Source organism: Nelusetta ayraudi, unplaced genomic scaffold, assembly GCF_046127955.1.
Source record: "Nelusetta ayraudi isolate G7.1 ecotype Tasmania unplaced genomic scaffold, CSIRO-AGI_Nayr_v1 ptg000219l, whole genome shotgun sequence".
Classification (NCBI taxonomy): domain Eukaryota; kingdom Metazoa; phylum Chordata; class Actinopteri; order Tetraodontiformes; family Monacanthidae; genus Nelusetta; species Nelusetta ayraudi.
In genome coordinates this window covers 321593-343177 of record NW_027466268.1, presented here as the reverse complement: position 1 = coordinate 343177, position 21585 = coordinate 321593, and the positions used below count along the sequence as shown (strand labels likewise).

The 21585-nt window shown below is 47.1% G+C and overlaps 1 protein-coding gene across 13 annotated transcripts in view; it reads right to left on the bottom strand.

The window, feature by feature from the left end:
* Positions 1–19468, bottom strand: part of clasp2 (cytoplasmic linker associated protein 2) — a 49803-nt gene extending 30335 nt beyond the window's left edge. For 6 of the 13 annotated variants that reach the window (XM_076016149.1, XM_076016138.1, XM_076016139.1 and 3 more), the window contains exons 1-7: positions 18481–19466; positions 12871–12949; positions 9455–9558; positions 8476–8567; positions 7430–7505; positions 6413–6510; positions 3533–3603 (exon numbers count right to left, since the gene is read on the bottom strand). In XM_076016149.1, coding sequence (XP_075872264.1) covers positions 3533–3603; positions 6413–6510; positions 7430–7505; positions 8476–8567; positions 9455–9558; positions 12871–12949; positions 18481–18678 — 718 coding nt within the window. In that variant the 5' untranslated portion in view covers positions 18679–19466. Of the gene's footprint in view, positions 1–3532; positions 3604–6412; positions 6511–7429; positions 7506–8475; positions 8568–9454; positions 9559–12870; positions 12950–18480 lie in introns of all 13 variants that reach the window. The other 7 variants (XM_076016132.1, XM_076016133.1, XM_076016134.1 and 4 more) reach the window with 3 other exon arrangements.
* Between the last annotated feature and the right edge of the window lie 2117 nt (positions 19469–21585).

Here is a 21585-nt window from a genome sequence, read left to right as displayed (position 1 = left end):
AGGATCTTGCTGGCTGTGTGTGTGTGTGTGTGTGTGTGTGTGTGTGTGTGTGTGTGTGTTAAATATTCCCACAGAGGGGTTGCACTTCAGATGGGGAGGGGGTGGGGGTGGGAGTGGGGTTGGGGGGGTCGTGGGAGCTACAAACACTTTTGCAACTTTTGCACACAATCAGTGAGAATTTAAAGAATGACACGATGACACAATCTGAATCTGAATCGGAATGAATTGAGTGTAAAATGAGCTGATCACAGATGAAGACATCATCGCACTAAAGCGTCGTACAGGAGCCTGACAGACTGGACTGCTGCAGTGCTGCATTTTGCAGGGCATGAAAAAAGAAATTAAAAAAAAGGAAAACTTTGTGTGAGTTTGTGCGTCTCGGCAGCAGCGGGACTAATCTTTAGCTCCACGAGTAGAAAGCGTGACTTGGTATTTTCTCAGCACTGCCGTTTATTTATTTTTTATTTTATTTTTTCATTTGAAATATCTCTGAAGAACAATAACAAGAAGGAATGCGATGCGAGCGCAGAAGATCCACTGAGGGCTTTTCTGCACGGAAAGTTTGAGCCAGCGAGCGACCTCCTGGAGTGCGAGTCGGGCCCCCGGCTGCATGTCAGGAAAGCAAGAAAAAACATCTCCATCTTGCCGAGGGACGATTTTTAATACGAATTTAATGACCAATAAAAAAACACAACCAGAGGGAAGCAGAGCCAGGCTGGAACGATGAGTCGTGTGTGTCTGCTGCGTCTGCTTTATATTTAGGCAGAAAATATCAAACAGAACCTTGAAGGACCTAGTTTTGCTTCTTAGACACCAACAACGCGCGTGCGCACACACGCGCACGCACACAAACACAACACATGCAGATGCAGCCAGTCACTAAGCCAGAGCAGTTGGGGTAAAAGTGCTCGCAGTTTAAGCTGATTTCAATTTAAAACCATATGCTGACAAGCCTTTGTCTCAGAGCCAGATGAGATTAAACGCAAACGCACTCACACACACACACACACACACTTACCAGCACCATGATCCCCGACAGTCATGGTTGCAGTGGGTTGTGGATAAAAAAAAAACAAAAAAAACAAAACAAAAACGAACACAGCGATGCTCCTTTGCAGCGTCTGAGGGGCCGTGATGCTAACGCCAACGACAGCTCCACCTCCAGCTCCACCTCCAACTCCACCTCCAGATAGAACTTCCTATTGCCTTATCTTTTTTCTCCTCCTCCTCTTTTTTTCTTCTTCTTCCGTCGCTTTGTTTCTCCTCTCTCACTCGCTCAGACGCTCTTTGTCTCTGTCATGATGAATGGCGGCGAGGCAGTGATAGGCACGGCTCTGCGACTCGCCTACTGCCACAGATCTCATGTCCTCCTCTCCCTCCCTCCCTCCCTCCCTACCTCCCTCCCCCTCTCTCTCTCCACCTCGGCCCTGGTTCCTTCCTTCTCTACCTCCCTTCCTCTCTCTCTCTCTCTCTCTCTCTCTCCCTCTCTCTCAGCAACAGCTGCTTTAAACCCTTTAGAGTCCAGTAGGCGGAGAGCCGACCTGGGACAGGGAAGGACAAGGGCATGGAGGAGCGACTCTGCTGCTGTGTGTGTGTGTGTGTGTGAACCTAAAAGATTTAGGAGGTGCACTCAGGCTGCGTCCTCTGTGCCCTGGCTCAGACCTCAGGAGGACGTCAGGACGATTCAGTGGTAAATACGGGCTCATTCAGGTGTCAAAAAGAGTTCAGGTGTTCAAATTTGATTCAACACTGTGCATGACAACAGCGTCATTCCTGCGTCAGACAATGTCAATGCGTAGCTTGTACTGTACTACTGTACTGTTGTGATGTCGACTGAAAAAAAAACCCCGAACCTTTGGATCATTTCAGTTGACAGCTGAATCATTCAGGAAAAAAAATAAGAAAAAAAATCCACATTTGAAGACTTCAATTTTGTTTTTGCAATTTGTAACCATCAAGACACAACACCTGTGTGTGCTTTGAATTAATACTCAACCGAGTAGTTTAGTGTTTCTTTATGGCTATGATAACCTGCAGCACCACAGCAGTTTCCTATTGAGTCTCTATGGGTGCGTTTCCGTGACAGTTTTTTTCGCAAAATAAAAGCGATATTTCTAAAATTCTATATCAATACTTCTAAAAAACAACCTCGCGAGAGCTTGAAAAGCTTTTAGCCATATTTGGGAAGTTTTTAAAGTCTACGCGTTTCCATTACCAGTTTTCTATTGCGATATTTAGGTTTTTGCGTAATTCAAGGGGTCGTGGAGCTTCGGTTTTGTTTTACGTGTTGCCTTGGCTTTGCTGTAAAGCACTTTGTGAACCTTTCAAGTTATTGTAAAGGGCTAAACTGATATGTACCAATACCAATAAATCTGAGCAATTGAATGACTATATGAATCAAATTTGTCTGTGCTGGTCCAAGTCCCAGAAGCCAGGAAGCAGATGAGAGAGCGGCTCAGAGGTGGAGCCAGAGAGGCAGCAGGCCAGCTGAACTTTCACTGAGCCTCGGGTTAAGGAAGCCGTGGATCTAATTAAGCAACATTAACACCAAAACACCAAGTCATGGAGCTGTAAACATGAGTTGGCTCCAGCACCCCGAGGTGCCCCTGTAGCCCCCTGTAGCCCACCCAGGCCACGCCCCCTCGGCGGCTCCTCCTCCTCCCCCCCGTCTGTCCTTCTGCTGACATTAACAGACTGCAGCAGCTGAGCTGTCCAGGCGAGACGCCCACAGACAGTGATGGATGGATGGATGCCCCCCATCCCACCCTTCCTCACCCCTCCAGACACAAACAGCACTACACAACAACAACAACAACACAAAGTGAACCTGCTGACTGAGATCACAAACTGGGCTCAGAGAGACGCGCATCAGAAGCCATTAGACCAGAGCAGCCTGATTGGCTAAAGAGTCACAGTGACGTGTAAACAACAGTGCAACAGCAACAGCCACTCCGTCTTCTTCTGCATGCTGAGGCAAAATCTAACAACCCCTTCGTGGGGAAAAGTTGATATATTGTACAAAAAAAAAACAGTATAGCAACCTGTCTGCGACGCAGGAGACTGTAAACAGAGGGCTAAACGTGCTCTTCACAGGACATCTGGAGAGCTCAGCACTGCTCAGGATTGAGAGACGCTGGCGTCCAGAGCCTCACGGAAAAGTTTCATAATTCAAGCTCGCAGGGTCAGCTGGCAGAGAGAGCCTCGGTGTCACACACACACACACACACACACACACACACACACACACACACACACACACACACACACACACACACACACACTAAACCATTAATCCTGTTAGGTCCTCTTATAGTAGCTTATGGCAACAAACTACTCAACAAACTACTCAATTACAAGAACACACACACACACACACACACACACACAGACACAGACACAGACAGACACACACACACACACACACACACACACACACACACACTTTAAAGAAATAAAACACAAATAAACAAAAGTGGAGCGTCGCTGTTGAAAATGGGGGCGGGGGAAGAGAAGAAAAGGGGAGGAGACTGACCGTGACTCGGGCTGAGAGCCATGTTTCCTGAATTCAAGGCCTCATCAAAACGAGCAAACAACGTCTGTAACCTGGAGAGAGAGGGAGAGAGAGAGAGAGAGAGGGAGAGAGAGGGAGAGACGTGAGGTTATATACATGACACACAACACTAAAGCACTTCTACACTCACACTTAAATATCTGGTCCCTCTGGTTGAATTGGGGTCTACAGGGTTGTGTCTACTGTCAGTAATTGATTTTCTTCCATTGTACTGTAATTGAATAGTGGCATGTTGCATGTCAGACATTGTAATGTGTATTTCTATTGATCCCACAGGGGCAAATTAGCTTAACGGTAGAATTGGGTACATTTACATTTTCTTTTTTTTTTTTTAAATAAAAAAATGTCCATTCATTTACATTGTCCCTCTTTATTAAATAAAATAAAATAATACAAATAATAATAATTATCAATTGCAGTGTCTACAAATACACGTCAGCCAGGGCGGGCGGCCAGCAGAAAGACAATACACAATCAACCTCGTTGACAGGAGCACACATGACAATGCAGACGCGCGCTTGCACACAGCCACGCACAGACTCACACACAGACACATGCACACACACGCGCACACAGATGGCTGTGGAGGAGCTGCCAAGAGTTTTGACCCCATCCAACAAGATGCTGTAAAATCCTGATCATCAGCTGCAACATGTGGACAGGACAGCATCGGCCACCCGCCTGTCTGTCTGTCTGTCTGTCTGTCTGTGGGCAGGTGGGTGTGTCTCGCCAGCTGCACGCATGAAGAGCACAATCACACCTAATGTGAAACCGGTTCTGAAGCTGAAGCCAATCACACGATGGGAAAATAAAATCCAAACAAATGTGCATCAATTAAACAAATCAATTGTTTCCTGCGTGGCTCAGCAGCAGCAGCAGCAGCAGTCGGCGCTGACACACAGCCGCCCGCCGACAACAACACAGACGACACAGCCATGCTTGTGCACAATCGAACACGACGTTGGAACATCGGCGCACGAGAGCAGCAGCCATACGCACCATTTGTAGAGGAGGAACTAGCGGACGGTCGAGCAGCTCGTGACCATTAGCATCGCAGCAGCCGTGCAGCATTTTCACGTGGAACCCCCCCCCTCCACTCACACGCCTCACACAAACACACACACAATTAGCATCCTAATTAGCTTCCTCCTGTTCAGCAGCGCCGGATCTGGTCCAACTCTGTTATTTTCCACACGACGTTACGCGAGCTGGTCATGCGAGTGACACACTGGGGTCCCTGGCTTCCCTCAGCCTCTTTGTATCCAACATGGTGCAGTGGCTCCGAGGGAAGGCAGCAAGACGAGTGGAGGGAAGGAGGGAGGGAGGGAGGGAGGGATGGAGCCAGGCAGGCAGCGAGGGAGCGAGGGAGCGAGGGAGGGGGGAGGAGTGAGAGACCACAGTGTGCAACGGGCTGAGAACCACCTACCCTGACACACACACACACACACACACATGCGCAGTCTGTGTATGAGTTAACTGTTTGTGGTGGTGGGGATTTTTATCAGCAGGGTGTGTGTGTGTGTGTGTGTGTGTGTGTGTGTGTGTGTGTGTGTGTGTGTGTGTGTGTGTGTGTGAAAGACAGAGGCTAATATGACAAGCAGTGAGGAGATTCAGTTACCCTTTACATAACCTCCCCTGCCCATGTTGAGACACACGCACACGCTTGCTCCCATCATAGGGGGAGGGGCCATATCTCTGGTGGTAGACAGACAGCGAGGCTGCAGCTCCTCCCCCCTCCTTCCCTGCCCTCCCCAGCTCTCATTCCCACTCCCGTCCCTCCCCCTTCACATTTTTTAATTCCATGTTTTTTTTGCCCTCACGGCCGACTGTTTACACTCTCGGACGACGCAGCACGCGCTTTCAGCTGATTCAGCCCTTTCGGCTGATAAACAAAAGTGTGTTTTTTTATCCCGGACCCATCTTGAAAGGGAAGACCTTGTTTGTCTGAGTGGCTGAAAACGGTCAGCAACACTGCAGACGTTTGGGGGAAGTAGTAGCCACGCTTTAAGGTTAGAAATAATAGAAGGTGGATGGACATTGCATTAATAGGATGCAGCATCTGTGTGTTTTGGTTTTTTTTTTTTAAAGGCTCAAAATGTTGAAAAGTTTATCAGCATTCCGAACTCCCTGAAACATAAATTTGCTGCAAATCGGTCGAACCAATTTGGCTGTTTTGCGGTTTTTAAAAGGCAAAGGAGACGCTCAGCGGCCTGACAGACGGCGAGTTCAGCCGCTGGAGAGACGGACGGACGGACGGACGGTGGACTCGGTATGCACAACGCACAACACAGACACGGGACTCACAAGGAAGCACTTGGCACACAAAGCTGGCTGCCACGGCAACCGAGGAAAACCATGAAGCTGCTCAAAAGTCTCCCTGTTCTGATGACACACACACACACACACACACACACACACACTCGCTCGCTCGCTCTTCCTTAAATTTCTCTCTCTCTCTCTCTCTCCAACCCCAGCCCAACGCTTTTGTGGCATCCCCCCCGCCCACCCTGTCCCCACCCCCCACTTTCCAGTCACTCCGCATTGTGCTGGAAATAACAGCGTCTCTGTGTGTGTGTGTGTGTGTGTGAAGGGCAGACTGGTGCATGGCGTGGCCTGGGACGGTGACGGGCACCAGCACGAGCACGAGCACGACCCTCCTCCACGCCCCCCTGCAAAGCTCACCTCCCTGCAGCATGTGCATGGACACACACACACACACACACACGCACACACACACACGCAGACACGCGCACGCAGACACGCGCACACACACACACACACACACACACACACACACACACACACACACACACACACACACACACACACACACACACTCACCTTGCAGCAGGAAGTCCCCGTTTGGCCAGGTCGGCTCTGACTCGCTCCCCAACATGGCGGTAGACGTCCACCAGTGCGTGTATGGAGGCCTCGCGTACCTGCACAGTGACACATTTTATTGCAGCATGCAGGCAAATTTTCTCATTTGAATTTGTCATTTTTTAACGCAAATATATACCCCAATGAAATCACTAAAACCTCTTTGCTCAAGTGCATCCCATGGACAGGAAGACACAAAAATAAAACAGAAGCCCGAGGAGGAGTGGTTGGATTCGTGAGCGCCGCTGTGATTGGATAATGGGAGGCAGTTAAATGGTCTCCCCTGCAATCGAGGGTAATGGTGGTAGCGGCTGGTTGGTTGGTTGGTAGGTAGGTTTTGTGTGTGTGTGTGTGTGTGTGTGTGTGTGTGTGGGGAGGGGCTGTCGAGGACGGTGATTGGCTGTGACAGCGTGTGGGCAGATAATCGCTGGGTGGAGGACAGGAGCAGATTTCAGCTTCGGGGTGCAGCTCGGCGGGAGGTCAGGACACACACAGCACGGGCTCATCTCTCTCTCTCTCTCACACACACACACACACACACTCACACACACACACTAAGCTCCCAGCGTGGTGGGGGGACAACAGTTGGGAACTGGTGTTTAATTTTAACAGCAACCACGGGTCCCGTTTCCGTCCTCACTAATAGCAGCGAGGCGGTGACGCAGCTGCTTGGACATGTTGAGACACTAACCACGGGCTGCGGGACACCACCGCCACCGCCACCACTGAGCCCGCGGTGGTTCAGAGACCAGCGTTACTCAACGGGTGGGTCGCGGCCCCAAAGTGGGTTCTGTTTGGGGCAGTTTCTCTATTCTTTTCAAAGGCATTTTTGTTTTTAATTTTGGCGATTCTTGTTGGGATAACCTCAAAGAAACAGTTCAGGATTTTATATTTAATGTTTTATTTTTGTTCTGTTTTCAGGTTGATGAGGGAAAAAACATGGGTCCTGAGACTCCTCCAGTTGAACGCTCTTCTTACCTGTGGGTTCTGGTCTCCTGTCACAGAGCACAGATGTGGGACTATTTTACTCAGGCTGAGTGTCTGGGTTCCGTACCTGAGCAGTGGCAAAGGAGGAAAGACAAAGATTGGTCATGTGATCTTGCCAGGAACGAATCCTGGAGCTTCACCCTGCATGCAGTTGTGTAGATTATTATTGGATGTCTCAGCGTGCTCGGAGCCGGAACGCACGCTAAATACAAAAACACATTGACTGGGCGTTGCACAGATTGCCCTGCGTGCCAAGTGAGTGTCTTCATTGGCTGTCAGTGGACACTTTTAGCATTTAGCACAAACGCGTCACTTTCCATTAACAAAAAGGCGCTAAAAGCGGCGCCGGCGTTCAAAAGCAGGCCGGGCTTGTTTTCCTGCAGCGGCCTCGTCGTCATTGAGTTCAACAGTAAAGGATGAGCCATAAAGTAAAGCCAGCGAGTGATTCTTCACTTGAAGACTTCTTAAAATGTGTTTGTGTGTAGTTTTTTTTTTTTGAGAAATGCCGGCAGCAGCTTCATGCGTCTTGTTAAAAGCTGCTGCTGCTGCTGCTGCTGCTGCTGCTGCTGCTGCTGCTGCTGCTGCTGCTCCATCAGCAGCGACAGCTCCAGGCCTCGGGGTGATGCACCGTCTCAAAAACCATGTTATCGAGGGCCGTGCGTGTCACATGACAGGCGTCTTGCCACAGTGTGCAGCGTGCGTGTGTGCCACCCATTCAGTCGTGCACATATAGTTAAGAAGATTAAACCTAAAGAAACAGACTGTGCTCCGTGACGCAAAGACAACAGAAGGGGGGGAGGGGAGGGGGAGAACAACAATGATCACATGGCCTGCAGAGATTGAATAAAGCTACGATTTATGGTTTAAACAGAGGATAAGTGTTGCAAACTTTGAGATTGTTCTGTTGGGATTCTATCAATGCACAGGGGGAACTCATTGGGTAATGCACAACAGATTGAAAACAACATTTAGGAGATCTTTGGCTATGATTTACACCAGAAATAAACTAAATATCTGAAGTCAAGTGGGCGACTTACGTGCTGAGCGTGGCGCTGAGACAGAGGCACAGTCCTTCGCGGCTGCGGAAGTTCTTGTGTTTGAAACCAGTCAGTAGTCTTTCCCAAACGTACTGGACAAACGAGGAGAAGTCGATTATGAGTCAAAAAAAAAAAAAAACTAAAAAAAATTGAAGAAGAACAGCGAGAAAGACAGTGTGTTGGGTGGGGATAAAGGTCTGCAGGCATGTTTCAGCCAGACAGATCATGGAGGGTCTGAGCTGATTACAGCTGAAACAGAAGGTTTAAGATCTGTGGAGATTTCAAACCAGGAGGGGGGAGGGGGTGGAGGGGCCGCATGTTTCTCAGCACAAAGCAGCGTGGGAGATGGACCTTGCGCAATACGTGTGATATCCATAAGAGGGAGCCTGGAACATTGAGCATCCTTCAGGTTCAGCTTAAGCTGATTACCGTTGATATTTGCTTCCGGGCTTTATTCAGTATATCGGTATGTAGGTGATATTTATGTATTTATGCATCCAAAATATTTACAATACTCAATTCTCAATTTAATACTAATGTTATAATATATATATATATATACATATATATATATATATATATACACATATATATATATACACATATATATATATGTATATATATATATATATATATATATATATATATATATATATATACACATATACATATATATATATATATATATATATATATATATATATATATATATATATATATATATATATATATATATATATATATATACACACACACACACACAATATATACAACTAGAGGTTTGAGTTATGTAACCAAACAGCAGTGATCTGCCAGAGATGATGCTTGCATATCGGTGCGCGTGTGTATGTGTGTGTGTGTGTGTGTGTGTGTGTGTGTGTGTGTGTGTGTGTGTGTGTGTGTGTGTGTGTGAATCCAAAAGATTTAGGAGGTGCACTGAGGCTGCGTCCTCTGTGACCAGGCTGTCTCTCTCTCTCACCATGGGCGAGGCAGCCTGTTCCATGCAGCGAAGGATGAGAGCCTGGCTGTTTTCCCTGACCTGGTCCTTCCCATCGCCCAGCCGGTCCACCAGGGCTGGCAAGACTACAGACGAGGAGGAGGAGGGAAGGCAGAAACAAACAGTGAGTTGAGTGGCGAGTCCGTGATTACAATCAATGTCTTCAAAAAAAAACAAAAAACAAGTTGTAATAGGCGTTTACATCTGGTAGAGAGGAAAAGAGGCCTCACAGTGACACTCAGGCAGGCCAAAGACGTTACAGGCTGCCCTCTAGTGGACACAGCACTATATGTGTTATCGCCACTTACAGTGAGCGAATGTGTGTGTTTATGTGTGTGGGAGAGAGAGGGAGAGAGAGAGAGAGAGCGAGCGAGAAGGCCATCACTGACCAACGCCACTGACAAGAGGAGGAGGAGGAGGAGTAGAAGAAGAGGAGGTCACAGAGAATTGACAAGTGGACCGAGAAATAAACGTCAAGATCATCGAACGCTTTCGTGTCAACTCGGTCACATCAAACGCACAAATGTTGCCTATGTGGCCTACAAGAGACTTTAGATGGTCCCTTCTTTCACATCTTCTGTCTTTTCCTGATTTTCACTTCAGACACCAGTGCACAGCTGCATACAGTGGATCAACCCCCCCCAAAAAAAGAGAAGAAAGTCCTACATGACCAGAGAAGAGTAGATTTAGCCCTGTGCTTCCTGCTGAAGCGAAGGGCTTCGGCTTCCTGAAAGAAAAACACAGAACGCTGCGGTCCTGCAGGGCACTGCCAACACCTGCTGGAGGCATCAGTGACAGTTTTTCCAGAACTTTTTGACAAGTGGAGTCAAGGAAAAGTGGACTTTTCTCATTTTTGAAAGGCTAAAGACGTGTGGTGGCACATTAGTTTGAATCAATACGGATAAAAAGTGAGTTTTGCCACATACGAAGTAGGGATGTTAACAATCGATTCATTTTTTAAGAATTTAATAGATTAAATTAAATTAGTCACAATTAATTTAACATTTTTACATGGGTAGTAATTATCGTTATAACAGTGTAGGGGCAGGAAAGAGCAATTCGCCTGTAGATACTGTGATGGTCATAATATACCAAGAACAAGTTACTTTTAAACAACTTTTTTTAAGAAAAGTTGAAATGTGACCCATTAGAAGTCAACTTAAAGTCAGAGGAGCAATGCTGAGGGTGTTTTTACTGTTCTGATGTGCTGTAATTAAATCAGCTAAAGCTTCAAAGTCATCAGTTCATTAATTGCCTTGAAGATGAGTCAGCAGCAACATCCAGTTGGGAGTTTTTGTATTTTTTTACTTATTAATAAATAAATAAAAAAGAAGTGATGTAGCAACTCTAATGAGAGGCATCATAAAATAACTTTAAGCTGAAGTCAGTCTGACATTAAACTGAGGTCCAGAATCTCCTGCCTGGGTTAAGACGACATTAAACATCAATCAGTTTAATAAAAACTGAAAAATCCTGTTGGCACAATCTGATAAAACTGTGTGTGTGTGTGTGTGTGTGTGTGTGTGTGTGTGTGTGTGTGTGTGTGTGTGTGTGTGTGTGTACGTACTGAGGGGCACACACACACACCCAGCTGGTAGACGAGAGGGTGATGTCATCAGCCCTTTTCCTGTGTGTGTGTGTGTGTGTGTATGCGTTCACTTCTGTTACCAAAACATCTGGTTGTCTTGGCAACAGCAACAATACTCAGCAGGAAAAAGAAGAAAAAAAAACATGATGGGGGGGGGGTGCATTATTGTGGGTAATGTCGTCTCCAGTGGCGAAGAACAAAACACATTTTTGGGACGTTAGATCCAAAACAAGAGGAACATTCAAACCCAGAAATTCTCTGTTTCACTCACCCAAACATGAACCTGATCTCTGAACTGATTCATTGAATATGAGTCATTGGATGCTAGTGACATCACACACACACACACACGCCCAACAAACACCCTCGTGGGTTGCAGGCTTCTTCTTCACTTGTTTTCTCTTCTTCATCATCTTCAGCAGACGGTCAGACTGCAGCCGTCACAACTCTTCAATACGCTGAGTCACAATGCGGACTTATGTAATCTCATGTTGCACTTCCATTTTTGGAGACACAAAAGCACACAGCGGCAAACAGAGCAGCATCCATTAATACACACACACACACACACACACACACACACACACACACACACACACACACACACACACACACACACACACACACACACACACACACACACACACACACCAGCAGCTCTGTACAAGGAGTCAGTGATGTCAGATCAATACAATCGCTCCGTCTATGATCTCATCTTCCTCCCTGTGCGTGTGTGCGTTTGTGTGTGTGTGTGGGAGGAGAGAGAGTACAGGAAAGGAGAGATGGAAGTCAGAGGGACGGAGGGAGGGAGATTCCAGTGGCAGTGGAGAGATGTTTTTACCATCAATCTGACACACACACACACACACACACACACACACACACACACACACACACACACACACACACACACACACACACACACACACACACACGCTTTCATTACCCTCATACAAAGAGACAGGAAATGGCAGAGCTATGGGCCTTGCTCGAGATGCACAGAATGATCGTGCGCGCGTGTGTGTGTGTGTGTGTGTGTGTGTGTGTGTGTGTGTGTGTGTGTGTGTGTGTGAGAGAGAGAGAGTCCTCCTGGTGTGACAGGTCCCAGGCATCCTGGAGCTGCACTGCAGGGACTGGGTGTGTTTGTCAGTGACAGCAGCCAGTCTGGCTGACAAAGACAGCTGGTGACACCTTAAGCAGGCCCACTTGCACAAAAGCTGGCACTGACAGATCACACACACACACACACACACACACACACACACACACACACACACACACACACACACACACACACACACACACACACACACACACACACACACACACACACACACCAAAGCGTGAAATGCGATCCAGGCTACGAGGGCTTTATCGGAAAGTGAAACGTGGCTTTTGGGGGAGTAAAAGCCAGACGGGCGGCGAGGGCACGAACGCAGACACAGAGTGAAGGTTGACTGCGGAACAGAGGAGAGGGAGAGGATTTGAAAAAAGAGAGGAGGCAGCGCCTGCTAGGCAGAGGATTACTTCTGCTGCAGCTCAGTGGGGAGAAGCAAAAAAAGTGGAAGTGAGAAACAAAATGGAAGAACGTGAGCCGAAATATTGCATCCGATTTCTTCTTCTTCTTTTTTTTTTAAACAACACAATGTTGACGCTTTAGAGCAGACGAGTGTTGTGTGTGTGTATTCCGACACAAACACTCTGCGGCTTTCGCTGAACCCGTCTGCTTCGGTTGGGACGGCTGCTTTATTTATTCCAGGAGCAACCGTTTGACAAACATCTTAAAGTTTCAGAAACCTTGAAGTCTCACCTGTGCCTAGGTATCCCTTGAAGCGCTCCCCCAGACGGTCCACGATGGCGCCGCAGATGTCAATACCCAGTAGCGCCACCTACAGCACACAAGCAGGAGGAGAAATGTTGTGGGTCTAACGTGTAGAATATTGACACAAAATCATGCGCTGAAAATGAAACAGCTTGAAAGTTGATCAAATTAAATACATGGATGGAACACTAATGGAGACTCTTCACTTTTACTTCTCCGTTGAGAGTCGGCTCTCTGAGGTCCTCTCCATTGTTTTTGACGCATGTGCGGAGCCGCAGCGGAGACAAGATATTTCTGTCTTGTCGGGGAATTAAAGCCTCCCCCGTGTCGCCCTCTCAACGGTCCGCTGGGCCGCTGACAGCTGCTTTTAAAGCAGCTTGATCCCCCCAAAAGTCGTCGTCACCACCACGCAAGTCTTTGATAGCAACACCGTGTCCACACACACACACACACACACACACACACACACACACACACACACACACACACACACACACACACACACACACACACAGGCTGGCAACTACAAAACTGCTAAGGTTTGAAGCAGTTTGTAGCAAAAAGACGAATTGACACGAAAACACAAATAATTTTTCGCTGGCAAATATGAACATATCTGAAGTTTGGGGGCTTTTTCTTTCACGCCAAAGGAGAAACAATGGCGACAACTACATCCTCAAGTGATGACGTCCTGGTAATGCTTGGATAAAAAAGAAAAAGGAAAAGAACTGAAGTCTTTGGCTACACCAAATATTGTTCTTGAGAGGTGTTGCAGCCATTAAATGAATGACTTTTGTACGCCTTGTATCTTAGTTTATGTGTATTCTGCCTATTGTATTGCTAAAAATGTTTATTATGATTATAATAAATTATAATTATTATCATCAGCTTTGCCTGTCTTGACGTCAGGTGGGTTTGCAGGTGGACAGTTTTTTGACCACGTTATCTAAGTTCCCGTTGCCATAAAATATGTTTTTGTTTTCCTTTGGATGTGCCTGCAATTTAGAAAGCTTTTCGGAACAGATTTAAACAAAACAATGAAAGATATGATTTTTTTAAAGTGTGGCGACCGAGAAGTTTTGATTTTCATGCGTAAAGCGAACCACCGCCATCCTCAACACTAAGTAAGGTGAGTTTAACACGACGATCCAGAATGCATGAATTTGAGATTGAATTACTGTAAAAAAACAACAACTTACAATGAAGATGTATGATCAAGTTAAGTTGTGGGTTTGGCATCAATAAAAACCGCCGTAGATTCAATGAGCGAACGCAGTGTTGGGTTGAATCTAAAACAACTTAAATATCGTCCGTATATTTCAGACATCAGGTTTCATCACTACTGGAGAGTTCATGTGATGAAACCTGATTCACTGCTGTGCAAGAAACTCTGACTTCATGAGATGCAAAGGTGCAGGAACACAATTGGATATAGAATGAAATAAAAACAAAGGGGGGGGTTGTTTCAGTGGCAGTGGGTCTATAAAATAAAAAAAAACATGTTCCCAAAAGGATGTCATGTTTTGCAAATGTCAGAGGGGATTCTTAACGCCACACTGCACCAGAGGTTAGTGTGTCGACAGCTGTGCCACCTTGTCGTTGCGTAATCACGAAGAGCTCTCATTCTTACACTGCGACGTCTTTGTCTATTGTTTGGAGTGGAAGAGCGCAATCTTTTGGATAAAACCCCCCCCCCCAAAACAATCAACTAGACCGTGAATCACTGCGGTGACAACATGAAAGTATACGTTGGACTTTGACAAAGCCTGGGAAAGTGACTCTGGATGCTCCTGACTCATCTGCAGTCTGGCTCCGCTGTGATTTGGCTCAATTACACCAGGGGGAGAAAAAAAAGGAAAAAAAGAAGAAAAAAAAACAGAACCTGTGAGCTCGATTTAATGCGAGTGCTGAAGTTGAGTTTTTCCACTGTGTTTCTGATTACGATCACATCCCCGCACTGTGCTCGGCTGCTGGAATGCTTGTTTTGGAACGGCGGCGGTGATGCCGAGTGGCTCCGAAAATACAGACCATCAAAAAAATAAAATAAATAAATAAAAAAGATTCCCCACACTCTTTCCTGCTGACGACACTTTGAGCCCAACATTTTTTAGTGAGACAAAGAGCAGCAGTAAAAGAGAGAAGGCTGCTTCACCTCTGCGAGCGTCGACCCCGAGATGGAATGGCGAGACAGACGGAGCACGCGAGATTTGTGCGTAACCTTCGAGGGCTCAGCGCAAAGAAGAAAACAAGTTTTCGAGACGCGGCGACCAGACGGGGTTCATGAGAGCAGCGTCCACACGCTCGGCAGAAAATGACTGTTATTGTCACGATCCTGCGCCGTGTTTTCAAAGCAACGCCTGACGTGATGTTCCGCATCTCGGAATGTCACCAGCCAACGTCTCCTCCCTCCTCTGCAGAATGTAAATAAACAGACGCGGGAGAAAGAGACGGCGCTCTGCTGCCGCAACGTGTACATAAAATAATCAGGGCGATGGAAAGAGGAGGAGGGGAAAGACGAGGAGGAAGAGCAGAAGGAGGAGGAGGAGGAGGGGAGAGACAGCAGGAGGATTGGGCCTGTGGGCCCTTCCTCCACCCGGCACCCCAACAAGCCCACAACTATGTGGTGTCTGCGCTCAACAAGGCTGCGTTCAGACTGCAGGCGAATCAGATTCAAATCAGATTCCTTCTCAAATCCCATTCTTAGTGCTGACTGTCCACACTGTTTTGTAGCCAGTGTCCAAATGGGATGTGGTTCTGTTCAGACTGGGCCACATTATTGAGCCATCTGACAGGTTGCTGTAGCAGCGAGGTGGCAGCGGAGGCGTGGCCCAGCGTAGCGTGTAGTGTGTGATGTCATCACGTCACTGCGACAGCGGCACTTGTTGCCACACCTGGCCTGGAGCTTGGCTTGAATGGAGCTACTGTATCTCCCCACACACTGAGGAGCCAATGAGGGTCCTCCTCTGTCCAGCGACTGACTGCTGCTCTCTACTGCTTCTGTCTGCTCCATGACGTCGCAGCTCCACACCTGGAGTGGCGTCCTCTGGTGGCACATTGGTTGGCACGTTGCGTAGAGTGACGTCACAGACAGTCAGAACCCATGGCTGTGTTTGGAGCTGTTCACACTGAGACACATCTGACCCAACGCCATTTGAAACCACCTGCAGAAGGTTTCAATCCATTTTGCAAAAATCGGATTTCATGTGATTTGCGACTGTTCAGACTACAAAAGAGCCATCCGGTTTCAATCAGGATGGGCTAAAAATTGGATTTGGGCAGGCAGTCTGAACGGTGGCCTATGGGTACGGTCAGAAAGAGAAGGTCTGATGGCAACAAACAAAGAAAAAACACAACGACAAAAAAAACAATATCTTTTTTTCCCTCCAAATTAGGTTGTTAATCAAAACTGCTCCTTTGGGTGAAAATGTACATATGTACACATGTAGTTGTTCAGACACTGCTGTGGGGCCTCTGAGGTATGCTGAGTGAGAGAGAGAAAAAAAGGTAAATATTTTCGCCCGGCATGAAAGGCTCTTTGTGAGGACGCAGATTGGTGTGTATGGTGGCTTATCCAGTTAATTCTCATACCGTGTACAGGGGTTACTGTGGATTCAGGAGGACTGGAGCGCAGCTTTCATAGGGAAACAACAGCCAGGAGTTGGACAGAAAAGCGAGAGTGAAGCATAAAGAGTGAACAAATCTAAATAAACACAGCATGAAATGTGAAACTACACTGGAGATGAGATTTTCCTGCTGCAATTACATCGTGTGCCGCCATACTAGAGAATCTCATCAGGCCTGACATTAGGCTACCGCCTAGCAGCATTATTGGCCATCACTCCATCCTGTTGATGTCCAGTCTTCTGGCCATGTGCACACTAACGCAGCACGGAAAATTACCACCGCCTGTTTTTCTGCCTCACAAAAGACCTCAGTGATACTGACAGAGTAAAATACATGAGGAGATTACGCCAAAGAAGGGTCAAAAAACAGGCTGAGAAGTGAATCAGTTTAAGGGGGGCAAAAAAAATTAAGCCTGGTTCCGGGTTAGATATGGTCCCCCCCCCCCCCCCCCCCCAAAAAAAAAGGAACTAGAGTTGGTATTTATGATTTGTGACTGACTGGTTTTCCACTTCAAAACCTCACGTATCAACGCCACTTCTCGATTCCCACCGCTGCCAGCTGCCTACTTCACTTCTCTTGCTCTCTCATCATCTCGGCGTCCGCCAGCGGCCGTGCTGACTCAGCATCCACGGCCGCGTCCCGCCATCTTTAAAATCCAACCCAACAGAGACAACCGCCAGTGAAATCAGATGTATGAACGGCTCAGGGTGTCACCACGTAGCCTCCTTCACCACAGCCAGGCATCCCAATGGCGTGATGGAGAGCATAATGGAGAGCACACTGGAAGGAAGACGTTTCAAAGTGAGGGGCAACCTGGTTCATTTCAATCCTTTTAACGTGTCACACGCGTTTTTCATCTTTGACCGTGTTCTTCAGTCTCTCATGAAACTTGAATGACTCACCCACACTGAGCGAAGGCATTAGATTTGACATTCAAATGCACTTCTGGTAACTTCAGAGTCAGATGCAGAACTGGAACGTTCCTTCACATCAAAAGGCCAAGAATTGGACAGCATAATTGTACATAAAAAAAATAAACACTTTTTAAAAAGTAGTCTTATAAGGAATCTTGACTCACTGCCGATAGCTTCAAAAAAAGGGAGTTAAAAACTGCATAACAAAGCTGTTTATTCGGGAAAACGACACTAAATGAAATCCCAGGAAAATCATTTCTACTCAAAACCCACAGAGGACACTTTCCTCATGCAGGGAAAATCATTTTTCCGGCTGATTCCTCTCACAGCTTTGCTGAACCCCGCATAAATCAGCAGCAGACAGAGAGTATTAGCGCAAAACGAGGAGTGGGAGTTGAATTTCAGTGCGTCTCTGCCAGGCAGACTGTGCAGACATGGCTGCCTGGCACACAAGCACATGTGCCAACACATAAATACAGAAGAGGGAGAAAAGAGGATCCGGAGCAGCGCGGGGAAGAGGCCAATGGAAGAGTGAGCGAGTGAGTGTGCAAATTTAAGGATTAAAAGGGAGAGAAAAGAAACACCAACGACTGAGATTGAGGCGAAAACCTCCTCGGTCACAACAACAATGAGCCAGCGAACCTGGCAGCCCCTCCCCCCAACACAGCCAGCCGGCTGAAGTGCACACAATAGATGCCTTCAGCACTGACACGCTGTCAGACCCAAGATAACTTTCAGCAGAGCCAACAGGAGGGAAAACGCTGCACATGTCCCAATCTTCCGGCGGGATTAGCAAATAAATCTTGTAATCCAGCCTTGATGGTTAAAATAAATACTCTCTTCTCCTTGAGGTTTGAGTGCGCGTCGGTATGAAAGCACAGCTTTATGTAAACTATAGCAATTGAGCGATTCAAGCAGCAGCAGCAGCAGCAGCAGCAGCAAGATCGCTGAAAACCTCTTTGCATTGTCTCTCTTTCTTGGATTAAATAACAAAAACAAGCTCTGCAGTGACACAGCCGTGCCCTTACGCAATGACACAGAGGCACAGATCCTTCCTCACCTTGAAATTGCTGGAGTTCACCCATCCCGTTAGCTCGTCTACGGTCTTATCGAGCCGGGGTTTGTCCTGCTCCAAGTCCGGAGAGCGATGCGGGTCGTTCAGGTAGTCGATGAGCTCCTGGCCCACCTGCAGCCGGCGGCTCACGTCCTTCTGTATTACCTGCTGGTAAAAATAGTCCATGTTGTCATTTTCCTCCATGGGGAACTCCGTGCCGTGCGGCCAGCCGTCGCAGGCGGCCGAGGACAGGGGATAGCCGGTGCTAAGGTGTCCGAGAGGGACTTGAGCTGGAGTCCCGCAGAGGGACGAGGAGACTTAGCGGTCTGGGCTGCGTCTAGCTGGTGTTTGATCATGAACATACGGTCTTAGTCATAAAAAAAAAAAATTGTTGATGATGATTATTTCCCCACAGACACCATGCTCCTATCCAGTTTGGAGGCTCAACTTTGAATGATAAAGAGCCTAGCCAGCTTGCCGTCTCCCACTGGTGTTGTTGTTGTTGTTGTTGTGGTGGTGATGGTAAATCTGAAACTTCTGAAAAGTCGCAAATACGGGTGACAAAACAAATCCAAACGGGTTCCTTCAGAGTATCCGCAACGCGACATGCGAGCCACTCCGCTTGGCTATATGTTATGCTAACTAACCAGCCGCTCGGCGACCCAAACAGAGCTCCGCTCGCTGCAGCCCGGCTAGCTGACGGCTAGCTAACGACAGTTTTGTCTCTTTCCGCAGGCCGAACGCCTGGCTCCCCTCCGCCGCTCTTATTCCATGGCCACAAGTCAGAAGAAAAAGTCCGTTGGTGGTTCAGCTGCCGTCTCCTTCCGCGATGAAAAGTTGCGCCAAACTTCCGTGGAGAGAACCGGAGCTCCGGTCCAACGGCGACGGGCTCCTCTTGACTCCAGGAATAAAGAGGGGGGACAGCCGCCACTGCTGCCGCTACAGCCGCTGGTGGGAAGCTTGCGCGCTGCCGGGGACTGCAGTTTTAACAAGAGGCGCAATCCGACCGATCAACGTTCAGGCCGAGGGGGTCTTCGCACACCGCACAGCTGCCTTACATAATGCCTGACGAAAAATGTGATGTTATAAACCGTAGTGTGCATCACGGGGGAGATTAAATTTAGCTGTTGCAACCGTGTAGTGAGTAAAAACAACATATTTGTAAAGGAAATTTTTACACATTAATTTTTACATTCGTTACAGTGCCGCACTGTTTCGTGTGGGCGTGTCCGCTGTTTACGGCGTTTGGGTGACATCTAGCGGTGCAGCCGCAGCAATGCTTGTTTTTGTTTATTCCGTTTGCCGCAGTTGACTGAGGTTGACTGAGGAGGGGGAAAAATCTCACACCAGAAGCAGAGCACGTTTATCATTAGTCACTTTTATTAATCGTTTTGTTATTTTTTTTGTATCATTAATTTATTTATTTTCTTTCAACACAAAATTGTTAAAACAGTTGTCGAAGAGAGGGCGTTAGTATGGGCAGCCAGAGAAGTCAGCAATGGAGTCCATAAGAGTCCTTCTTCATCTTCCTGTCAGTTCTCCTATTTTCACTCTGACTTATCATCTGTTCAGTCCCCAAACCCTAGTCTTTGAGCACTTGGCACTATGCAGCATTTTGCCAGTTTTTTTTTTTATACATCTATTTTCAGTGCTTTGAATAGTGGTGTTTCATATCCAGTAATTGTATGACACAGCATGTAGAAATTCTGTTAACACACACAAGAACCTACTCGAGGCTCTGAGGCATTGTAGTCGTAAAGATAATTTCCCAACTTGCATTTGTGTTGGTATCATAGATTGTAAATTAAATGGCAGACCCCTTCATCCCTGACCCACCTGTGGTCTCATTTTTCATACTTACTTGTGCTGCTAGAGGTCTCTGATGAAGCACAGACAAACAGAAAAAGGCATTACATCCTACGTCAACAGTGAATTGCCAATTACACAAACCTAAATTGAATGAATTTTTAAGTACTAAATTTGTGTGATTGTCAGAAAAGTGCCTTTGCTTTACTTTAATTTCTCTTCCACGTCGCAAAGCTGTGCCAATGTTAGCCCTGATTGATGTCCACACAGCAATTAATTTGATGCACAGACCTTATTTCTTTTCTTTTTTTAAAAAAAAGTGGCAGAACCACAATTTCAACAGTTTTACTAAACTCGCTCTCTACAGTGACGAGAGTGGAAACTGGCGCTGTAAACAGGTCCGTCTGCAGTGCTAATCTGTTCCTGAATGTAAACAAATGCTTAAGTGGTCAGGTGGGAGTGAGTGCACAGGGCTGTCGGCGGGATTGGATCGCAGCGTAAAAAGCCAACACAACCACGCAGTGCACAGGAGAGGCCACTCTACCCAGCAGCATACAGGGTGTACAGAATGCTTTTAGACACTCAAGAGTCTCAATCACAGGTCCATTTTTTTTGTCAAATGGCAACATTTCATAGTTTTTCCTCTTCAGTGACACTAATAAATTTCTCCTTGGGTCCACAGGCATGGACTTTAGCAAAACTTTTTTTTTCTTGCCTACTCCATTTTTGAGTGTGTTGAAATTTCCCCAATGTTTGCTGTACACTCAGAGGGGAGGGGGGGGGGCATTTCTCAGATGCACAGAGGTCACATGTCCTCTTCTTCTTCTTTGTTTTTAGACTTCCCGTTTCAAAATGTCAACAGTTCCCGAGTCGGCTGTGCCAAAGTTGAACAGCTCTCCGCGTTCACGCTTCCGTCTTATTGGTTGAAGCAGAGAGACTCACAGGATGGTTCACACAGAGGCGTCATGTGATTGGTTGAGATGATACTCCACAGAGAGCGGCCTGCTGTCCAAGGCAACAATGCATCGCAGGTTGTTGTTTTGTTTTTTGTCGTTGTTGTTTGTGGGTTAAGAGTTGATGCATTTCAGTTCCTCTACCCAGACCTCCTCCATCTCCAGCTGTCCATCAGCAGTTCTCCAAACCCACTGGTGGGTCGTTTGGGTGGGGTGAGACAAGCAAAAATGGAGGACCAGTTTTTTTTTTGTCATTGTTGACAGTGAGAAAGAGAACACATCCACCGCTCCTCTTCTCATCCGTCCATTCGGCCGCAGAGAGGAGGGGCGGGTCCAACCGGTCGGGGGAATC